At 33.1% G+C, this 10,974-nt stretch overlaps 1 protein-coding gene across 1 annotated transcript; it reads right to left on the bottom strand.

The window, feature by feature from the left end:
- Positions 1 to 3,375: 3,375 nt before the first annotated feature.
- LOC136205904 (protein FMP32, mitochondrial) lies at positions 3,376 to 10,730 on the bottom strand. Its single transcript, XM_065996755.1, has 7 exons — positions 10,181 to 10,730; positions 9,900 to 10,031; positions 9,698 to 9,757; positions 4,377 to 4,453; positions 4,222 to 4,278; positions 4,056 to 4,122; positions 3,376 to 3,973 (listed from the first exon to the last, which is right to left on the bottom strand). The coding sequence occupies exons 1-7, from the start codon at positions 10,376 to 10,378 to the stop codon at positions 3,854 to 3,856; spliced, it is 711 nt and encodes a 236-aa protein (XP_065852827.1). The 5' UTR covers positions 10,379 to 10,730; the 3' UTR covers positions 3,376 to 3,853.
- Positions 10,731 to 10,974: the final 244 nt, after the last annotated feature.

Raw genomic sequence — 10,974 nt, forward strand, 5'->3', positions numbered from 1 at the left:
ATCTCAAATATTACATCTAAAAAACAATAATTTTTTTAATATATAAAAGAATTATGACGGGTAACGGGTACCGGGTACCCTGCGAGTATTCTCATACCCGTCCCATTACCCTAACGGGTAATTATTTTGATCTCATACCCTTTTATACAGGATATGGATAGTCTCATTAGGGTCGGGTAGTGCCAGGTACCCGCGGGTACACTACCCATTACCATCCCTACCTGGACTAAGTCACTAGGCTTCGTTTCTGTGGTTATCGAGTCTGATTCTCTTGTGGCCGTGCAAGCTATTTGCTTGTGGAAGATTGATTTATATGAATTTGGCTCAACTATTAGACAGTATAGATCAATCCCTTCTTCAGTAATTCTTTTCGAAGTTACTTTGTTCGTAGGCAAGCCAACATGGTTGCTCATAGTACAGTTAGGACATCCAAGTTTTAGCTAGCTTTTTTTTTTACTGGAATAAGGTTCCTATTTTTTGTAATGATCTTTTCCACTTAGATTGTAACTGTTGTTTTAATCAATCTATTTGTTGCGCTCTTTTTTTCTTTTGTGGTTCTCCAAAAAAGGTTTTTTTAACGAGGCTAATTTTAAAAATAAAAATAAAAATAAATAAATAAATAAAACCTTTCCTTGTTATGGAGAAATAGATGTTCACAAAATCATCTCTATTTTTTTATTTTTTTATTTTTTATTTTAAAAATCATCTCTATTTAATCTCATCCACATACCAGATTTGAAGGGGTCCAAATCAAATATTTAAAAATGGACCCAACCAACCATTAATAACATAGCATATCAATTACGTTTGCTGCCCCATAACCAACCATTGCATTCATTCACATTGTTATTTTTGGTCCCTCACATTTTCTAAATACGACTTCACATTTGTTCAGTTTCTGTCGATTAAGTTCATTAGTGGTAGGGTCGCAAACGGAACGGAATTCTCCGTCCCTATCAGAGATCCGTGGGTCAATAACTCCGCAAGCAGGAATGGGGCAGAGATGGGTTAGGTATTCCCAGCCTGTTGGAGGTCCTCGTACCCGTCCCTAATAAACTTTCACGAGAATCTCCACGGATTCCCCAATTAAATCCCCGTTGAACATTTATTTTTTATTTTTTATATATTTTTTGTGATTTTTGTTTAAGTTATTAGATTAAGTCGGTTTAAATCTTTCTTTCCGCCACTTGACTCAAACTCAATGTTATTCATTGTCATTATAACCAACCAAGAAAATTGAGAAAAAAATAGAAAAACTATTATATATATATATATAATAAAATGAGGAATAGGGTTTCCCGAATGACAAGGACGGAAAAAAAATCCTTGTATAGGATTCGGGGACGGCGATGGAGAATCCCACTCCGTTTACATCCCTATATCATGACCACTCAACTTTGTTTTTAATAAAATTAAAGTTATTCAAGTTGAAAACAAGGAATTTAAGGGGATATTTGGTTGCTCCTTTTCATGCTCTTATTTGTCTTTTAACTTCAAAATAGAGAGTTTTATATGTTTGGTTAGTAATCTCATGTTTGCCTTTTACATCTAAAAAGCAGTTTTTTTATAAAGGAGAGAATCTCTACCTTTTCCAACAGCAAACAGTAACAGCAACAACAACAGTAGGTAAAACAAACGGGTAAATTTCTGACTTTGTTGTCTGTCTCATGGTCCCTTTCTATTACTCCGCTTAACCACATTATGGTCAAAGGAGAATCAATTATTTCAACTCACAACATTCTAACTGACTTTAAAGCCCTACAAGACAGTTTTTTTTTTTTTTCAATCTTCTTTTTTTTACTTTCATACTTGAATTTTTCAATACTGGTTTTGAAACGTCAATAACTGGAAGGATTTTTGCATAATTTTAGGAAAGAGTATGATAAATATTGAATTTTTATTTATAAGAAAAAATGGTCTAAGGCTATGTTCTTTATTACTGAAAAAAACTGAACTGAACTGAATGCTACTGAACTGAACTGAACTGAACTGAATGATACTGAACTGAACTGAATTTAACTGAATGCTACTGAACTTAACTGAATGATACCGAACTTAACCGAATTTAATCGAACGTAACAATAATAATGATATTAGACTTTAAAATAATTTAATGATAATATTGGACATTAATAAGCTTATAATAATAATAATATTTCTACCAAAAAAAAAATAATATCAATAATAAATAAACATATTATTAAAGATTAAACTAAATTAAATATCAAATAAAATCTAGGCTCGATAAAATCCTATGACATTAAATAAAAATGAGTCTAATTTAAATTAAAAATATAAATTACATACAAACACAAATTTATATATAATTTAAAGCCTATGAAATTAAATACAAATTTTTATATGAATACACACTCTTAACTTTTTATTACAATTAAGTATTAAGGTACAAAAATACCTTTAACGTTTTGGATCCAGGGTTATTTTACTCCTAACGTCTAAATATGAATTTTCATATGAATACAAAATCTTGACTCAATTTATCAATGTTAAGGGTAAAATTGCTATTGGCTTCTAATATTAGGGATAAAATTGCACTATTTGAGATATTAAGGTAGTTGAGCCAGTTAATTTTTTAGAGCATTGTAATGTAAACGTATTAATATAATATTTATTTACTTTTCGCAAAATTTGCAAATAAGTTGCACCAAATAATTATAATTATAATAAATAATGATAATATATATAATGACAAAGCATAAATTATATATAAATATAATTATAATGAAAATAGATAAATTAATATATAATAAATTATAATAATTATAATAAATTGCTGAAATTATAAATAAATAATGATAATAATAATAAATTATATATAAATAATAATAATTATAATAAATAATGATAAATTATTGAATACTGAAACTGAATACTGAACTGATTACTACTGAACTGATTGTTACTGAAATTAAGTAATAAAGAACTGGGCCTAAATTTGTCCCCCAAATGTTTATTGGGAAATACAAATATACCCTAATGTAAGAAATTGTAAAGTTCTATCTCAATATTTCCAATGTGAGGCAATTTAAACCTAAACAGTGACAGAGGCAAGCCATAACAATGCTAACCTCAATTGAATGAAAAGAATGCAAACCTAAATAAAATAAAATGCACAACTCAGTAATATCAGTTTGGCATTGTGGCCAACAAAATCTGTTGGGAAGGAAAGTGGGCTTTATCCCTTTAATAGATATAGTATACTAAACGGATTAAACATACAAGAAAGTGGGGGAAGAGATGCAAAATATTAATTGGGAAAATGAAATCTCTTTGGGGTTTGTTGTTACAATTGATGACCCAAAATCATAAATAATATTATTCATACATCACAACTTATTAATCATAAGCCACAAATCCCAAACAATCCCATATTATTCATTATACAAAACAATTAGCAAATTTATATCAAAAATATCAGTAAAAAGACCATACATCTGAATCAGCTTTGTTCTTAAGACCATACATCTGAATCAGCTTTGTTCTTACTTTTATGATACAAATAAAAAAAAAAAAGGGCGGCCCAGTCGCACTACGCGTCCCCGCTGAGCGAGGGTCCGGGGAGGGGTCCCACCACAAGGGTGTACTGGGGGCAAGCCTTCCCCTGCCAATTTATTTGGCAAGAGGCCGCTCCTAAGACTCGAACCCGTGACCTCTTGGTCACACGACAACAACATTTACAGTTGCGCCAAGGCTCGCCCTCCAAAATACAACAATAAAATAAAATGGAATTTGCCTACTTTTTAACAAACCTTTTCCCATTCAAATAATAGCTTCAAAAAAGTAAGCTATTAATTTTTTCTTTTGGGTTATATAAATTGCATTTTCTATGTGTTCACATCAAGATTCGGATCACAGCTAAACCTACAGCAGAAATTGAAACAAGGGTACCTATGCAGTATTTTATCACATCATATTTTGCAGCTTCCAATTGAGCCCTCAAAGCGTGAATTTCCTATAACATTAAGCATTTACGTAAGCGCCTAAATTATAATCATTAGATTACTCAAATTCTTGATTGAACTCATAATTCTTACCCTATCAAGTTTGTTAGTTAGGTTAGAGGTTTCTGCATTCTGGTCTGCTAGCTCATCCCGTATCCTCCTGTTATAGTAAATCAGAATAAAATAGCATCAACTCAACAATTAGCCCTCGTTAAACATAAATAAAAATAAGAAATTACTTGTCAGTTGCTTTATATACCCTCTTTCAAGATTCAAATCCAACCGTTGCCCAGCAGTGACTTTGTCGATTTCATGCCTGTATACAAGCAAACAGGGTCTCACCACATATATGGGGCATAAAAGAAATATACATTTAAAACAGACAAATGAAACTTGCAGGATAACTCAACAAACCTTAATTCACTCCTCATCTTCTCAATATCATGCCGAAGCTTTTCAGTCTCATGTTGCAACAACGAAAAATGATGTTCCTGTTTTATATTTGGTCAGATAATTTCATAAAACCAGCAATGCAATATTTTATTAGAGTCTAATATTGCTCTGCATAATAAGAATTGTTGAGAGAGAAGTGTAAAATACACAAAGCCAACAGAAACTGAGTGTTTAACCACGAGTAAGTAAGCCAGCAAGCAAAGGAACCAAAATTCAGTTAAAGTGCTCCTTTTAGGAAGACATAATTTTATTTTTATTTTTTCTTTCATGGCTGCAATTGAGGGGTTGGCCTCCTTGTCTGTAATCTTGACTTAGAACTTTATTGGCCAGAGAAAGTTCACATAATAGGCTGGTGTTTTGTTAGTTTTGTCACATTGTGCATACCCTAAAGTATAAACATTCAATAATGAACGAGGCAAGGAAACATTTTTGTTTAACTCAAGTTTCTTAACTTAAGAGATAAAAATTTCTATCTAATAAGTTCACAGTTCAGATTATGTAGGTTTGCCAAACATAACCTGCAATTCCACCCTTAGTAAGATCTCAGGGATAGTTGTCCTTTTTTGTGTGTGTGTGTCATTTCCCATATTGATTGTCCTTTAACTAGATCATGATATAGGAGTGCAACACTGAGAGGTTAAATTGCTTTTCTAATTTTAATTTGTTTCGGAAAGGTGCACAGAGTAAGTAAGAGCAACAAGGTAAGCATATGCCAAACATTTCCATTATTCATCAAATGGTCTCACAAGAGAAGCTTTCAACAGGTATTCTAACATTTTATCCAAATTGAAAATAGGCCCAAGATTCAGAGGAATGTAGTAGTTTGATGAACAAGAATCACAAAGTAAGACCTTTGGCATATGGCAATTAGGAAAAAAAAATAAAATGTATATAGAAAAACAAAAAGACAGTGCTTGTCCAGCTTTCTCAGCCTTCTACTTTTTTCGTGTTTCAAACAAGTGAGATTGGTAATAGATTCACAAAGGTACACCACAACAACAATAATGATGATGGCAACAAACTGGGCATAAATAATAATTATTATTATTAAACTGACATATCAGCCAGATGGATGATAGCTAATGGAGCATAGGTTGATTTCTTCATCTCTTGTGACCCAAACATGCCAACAACCATAACCTTCTGTGCCAGGAGAAGCAACAGCTCTCACCTGAAACATACACTTCATTTGAAACTCCCCTCTCAACTTCCAAGAACAGACAGTCAAATACTTGATAACTAATGCCAACTTTTACCAACATTTCAACATCCCGTAAAAAGTTAAGCATGTTCTCGTTGCAAATGCATCTTCACTTTATGCAAAAGCAAGCAATAACTTCTCATACAAAACTCCACAATGGCATGCAATTAAGCAACCACATAATGAAGTCATTTAAGAATAACAGATACACAGCAAACAAACAGATGTAGGAAAAAAAAATGCACTGCAGTTAATTCTTGCAGTAACAGTAAGAAACAGAACACATTCATTAAGAAAGAAAGCAAAACAGTATGATTAAGATTAAGAGAAAATAACAGAGAAGCAATGGAAATCAGCAACATTTAATAAAAGTGACTAAACTGATTGTGATGAAAGTGTCCATTTGTTGCATTGCAACCATGCTAAAACCTTTTTTTGAAGAGAGAGAGAGAGAAGTTAGTCAGATTTGTGAACTGTGATTTTTTTCTAAAGTGCCAAGATGAGACTTGCATCTTGTTGTGGAGGAGGTAATCAGTGATATGCCAGGTAGATGGGGTCAATATGAAGGCATTTGGCAAAAAATAAAAAAAAAAATTTGCAGAACCGAGTAAAATAAGAGAGAAAATAATAATAAATGGCTGAAAGGTTACTAAACCAACGCACTTTTTTGTTTATTAGGCCATGAATAAATTTCAAAATTTCTAGGATAATACATGGGAGGATGAGAGGAAAAGCTAAAACTCTGAATATTTTAAGAAAAACAAAGTATTTCACCTTCAAGAATATCAAATAGATCAAACTGGAGACTGAAAATGGTTTATAGCTAGACTCTCTGATTTTTCCAGCATTAATATTATGTTTTCATGCATGATTAGCTCTGGAACAGTATCCATTTTTCTCTCAAACATGTTAAAACAATATAGCCAAAGAACAATGCTTTTCACTCAAACAGTTGACTTTAGTGCAAGAGAAGGAACAGATAAATAGGGCATAATTTATCTTTCTAAAAAATTACTTGGACTTAAAAGCTTTGAAGAGCCAATATCATAATGTTAAGTTGGACATTCTACATTTAATATGATCACTTAAATTGACAGGATAATAGTTACTATACTTAGGCTCTGTTTATTTTACAGAAAATATTCTTCCAAAAGATATTGTTCTTCTTTCTAATGTCTGTGACTAAAAAAGAGATTAAGTCAAAGGAAAATAGTTTCCTAGTCAAAGGGAAATCTCTTAAGAACATGAGAAAATAACTTCCCATTTTATAAAAGTTTCCATAGCAACCATCTGAAAACAAGGACTGCAATTTGTAAAAAACTTTTGGAACAAACAGAATGCTTTTGCTCAGCAATAATATTATAGGGAAACCTAGTCCAGTTTTGGTTCCTCCAATTTACAGCATAAGAAATTGAAAACTAATGATCCTGAAAAGTATATCATAAAATTATCATCCAACTTCAGCATAAAAGACTATTAAACGCATTTAGGAACCTCTAGAACCACCACAAAGTTGAAAGACAAGGTTATTCAAGTAATTTGCCAACACTGCTCCGCACAGTTCATATAACATACTGGGGTACTTAAATAGTTGTTAAAGGCATGCCTCACTCAAGGCTCAAGGTCTTGAGCCTTGAATGCAGAGCGAGGCGCTGTACAAAAGGCTCTCCCCTTGTGCGCCTCAGAGCTTGGATCAAGGCGGGCCTGAGGGTTTTCACTAGGTTTTTTTTAATTGTTTTCTGTAAAATAAATGTTTGATTAATCTCAACCACTAATCTAATTTAAATAAGATTAATCTTAACCCTTGATCTAAATAAGAATATCAAGAGTCACAACTAAATATAGAAAGAATAGAGAAGGATTAAGAGCAGTCATGTAAAGAAAGAAGAGTCTCCTCCAGTCCACACAAAATAAACTGTGATAGACACACTGAAGAACAAACAGAGAATGGTTATTAGTTTAGTAGCATTAGTTATAGTTAGGTACTTAGGTTAAGACGTTAAGTATATGTTAATGTCTCTATGAAGTATGAACTTAACTTGGTGTTTTTGACATGTATGATTTAGTATCATGTTTTTATGTGGTTTTGTTTTGTTTGTGTGGCCATAAGTGTGTTTTTTTGGTTTATGCTTAACTAGTAAAAGAGTATACTTTTTTTTTTTTTTGCTGAGCCTCGTGTTCCAAAGGCGTGCGCCCTCACCTTTTGCCTTGAACCTAGGGTCCAGGACCCCTCAGCGCCGTAGTGTTCCTGGCGCCTTTAACAACTATGGGTACTTATAGTGTCTTCCATCAAAGTGTGGTGGGAGTGAAGACATGAGAATCATATATAAAATCTAATAGACTGGAGATTCAGAAATAATGTTTCTCCATGCTATAAATGGAGATTTGAGATGCAGATGTACCATGAACTTAAAAAGAAAATTATACATTCCAGTCTTACAGACATTGTGCATAACTATGTATGAGGCAGAGGCTACAAAGGTTAAGCAGTTTGATTACGAGTTCACATATTTCCTTGCAAGTCTTCCTAATTCTAAGGGCTATTAACAGGCTCGATCCCCCTACTCACAAAAAAAAAAAAAAAAAAAAAAAAAAAAATCCTTTAAAACAAAACTGCAACCTACAATTATAAGTTTCTAAAATATAAATTCAGAAGCTTTTGAGAAACTAAACTAATCATTACAATCTGGTCCACTTCTAAACACACTTTCATGAAGAGTCCAAGGAGCTTAAAAAGAACGGCCACAAAGTAAAACAAAATATTTAACATACTTGCACTATCACTATTTGCTTACATAAAAGAAACATTACAAGCTAAAAGAAAACAAAAGCAACAAAAAGGTCCAATTTCGCCTGTTATAAGAAAATGTCTAGTGCATGTCGAAAGTAAAGTCTTAGTTTACATTAATTAGCATACATTTTCAAATCTGAGCATAGTTAAATTTAATAATATCTGTTTTTAATTTGTCCAAATATCTTTTTCTATGACCAAACCAACTTCATATAATTTAATTTTAAACCAATCCAACTTTATAATTCACCGACATAATGTTGCTTCAACTAAATACAGATCAGTGTTGGCATACTTTATATAACTTTATTACAAGAACAAACGGAAGAGCTAGTGTAGTTGTAATGTTATTAAAAACAATCATTTTCTAATCATCCAGCGGGGAATGAAATTTCTTACGGTGTAGGGCACTAACAAAAAGACTAGTGGCATGGAAAATAAAAAACATACTTCACAATAGCAAATACCATAGCTCAAGCATTAGCCTTTGTTTGGGAGTTTGGAGGTTAATGGATGTGAGAGTTAAAGGAGGTAATGGAAAGGGAAGGGAAGTGATGGAAAGGAAAGTTAAAAAATTAACCTTGTTTGGGAGTTTATTAGGATGTAAATGAGGTTAAATGTTTAACCTTGTTTGGGAGTTTAAATAAGGAGGGGAAGGAAGGTTAAATTTACTCTGCAGAGACAAGAAATTTAAAAAAAGTTTATGTTACTCCCATTAACTCCCAATTTGGAGGTTAGAGTTTGGAGGTTAGAGGAAGTAAACATTTAACCCCATTAACCTCCATTTACTCTCAAAAAATAACTCCCAAACAAGATTAACTTAATACTTAACCTTCCATTACTCCATTTACTCTCATTAACCTCCTCCCAAACAAGGGCTTAGATAAGACAGTAAAAGATTACATTGGACAGGTGATGAAATAATAATTTTCCAATTTGGAGAACCAAGAGACTAATCAGTTCTAACCACCAAAGCCAGTGCTCATTATGCTTAATTAGTTGGTAACATTAAAATGAATTGTCAAAGTAAGACAACGTTAATAATATCCATCCATTATAGCTAATCTATGTGCCCATAATTATTCCACATCTATTCTGAACACCAGTAATTTCAACTAAGAATAGTAAGATATGGGTGCTGAAAATGGATAAAAATAAGTACTCAACTTATAATTACTCAACTGTATCCAGAAAAGACTACCAGATAAGATGTTACAAAATTGCCACTGTAGCTAAAGATCAAACAGTTTTATAAGCACATAAACGAAGGAAAAAAAAAAGCAGTGGTACCTGAGAACTCTGAACTTCAGATTTGAATTTGGACAAATTGGTTTCTTGAATCATTTCAGTCTACCAACAAAAACGAACCCAAAATGCACAATACAACCCCATTAATCCTTACGCTTAAGTCAATAATACGATTAAACTAACTTCAGAAAACAAGAACACAATAAAAAAAAAAAAATATATATATATATATATATAACCTTACTTTCTGCATCTCTCCCTTTGAGACAACGTACTGAGACACATTTTCTAAGCTGTCATTCAAAACCTCAGTTATAGCAGCTGTTATAGCCTCAGCTTGCTGGGAGGGCACCCCTTGAGCCTCCAATCTTCTGACCTAAACAGCAATGCGGTAATGTTATTTCCCATGCAAAAGCAAACAACATCAAATTCCACCAAACCTCATTCCAAGAACATTGAAACGAAATCACAATCCTAAATTTTTTGAAATGAATTGAATCAAATGCAGAGGGGCAATGGAATTACAAGGGCTAACGTATCGACAAGAAACAATCTCTTTCCATTAGATTTGACAAGTTGAGAAATCTGCCTAGAGCGAGAAATCAAAGCAAAGGAATTGCAATCGAAAGGAGAAACAGCACCATATCCTCGATTTCTAGCGAAAACAAATCCTGAATTGGTCCCAAATTGACCCACCCATCTATATGCAGCAGCAGTGGACATTCGATATTTTGATCCCCGAAAAATAAATATACAAGATTCCGAAGAAAATCGTCAAAGTCAAGCTCCAAAACTCAACAATTCTAGCCCAAAAGGAAAAGAAAATAAGTTGAAATAGGAAATGAAAGTGTAATCAGAACCGTGGGAATCCCTTGTTTTTCTGGATAAAATTAGGAGAGAGTACCAATTCTTTTTTCTATAAAAGGACAGGCGTAGCAAGGGAGAGAGTTGGCGGTTGATTCATGCTTGGGTTGGAATGTTAAACATGTCTAAATAAATTCTCAAGTTTCATCTCAACTCGTTTTCTTGGGACCATCAAATTCAAACGAGTCAAGCAAGTTTCGTTTCTCTTTTTCTTCTATACACGATCAACAATCATATAGGAGCATCATTTTGGACGGTGTTAAACCCCAACCATTCCACACAAAAAAAAAGAAAGAAAAAAAAAGAAGAAGAATTGTTATATTCGGCTCCAATTTCCCACCCCAGCCCCGTGAAAGGACGAAAATACCTTTTCATGGGCTTTGGGTGGGAAAAGCCAAATTTTTTTGCCTTCCCGACACGCGGACGTATGGCTATCACGCCTCACCGTATGGCCG

The sequence above is a fragment of the Euphorbia lathyris genome, chromosome 1, assembly GCF_963576675.1.
Source record: "Euphorbia lathyris chromosome 1, ddEupLath1.1, whole genome shotgun sequence".
Lineage (NCBI taxonomy): Eukaryota > Viridiplantae > Streptophyta > Magnoliopsida > Malpighiales > Euphorbiaceae > Euphorbia > Euphorbia lathyris.

Coding starts and splice junctions, on each gene's coding strand:
- LOC136205904 (XM_065996755.1), bottom strand. CDS start 10,378: ATGTCCACTGCTGCTGCATATAGATGGGTGGGTCAATTTGGGACCAAT. Junction 9,758..9,899: donor CAAAGGGAGAGATGCAGAAA/GTAAGGTTATAT, acceptor TTTTGTTGGTAG/ACTGAAATGATTCAAGAAAC. Junction 4,123..4,221: donor GATTTGAATCTTGAAAGAGG/GTATATAAAGCA, acceptor TTACTATAACAG/GAGGATACGGGATGAGCTAG.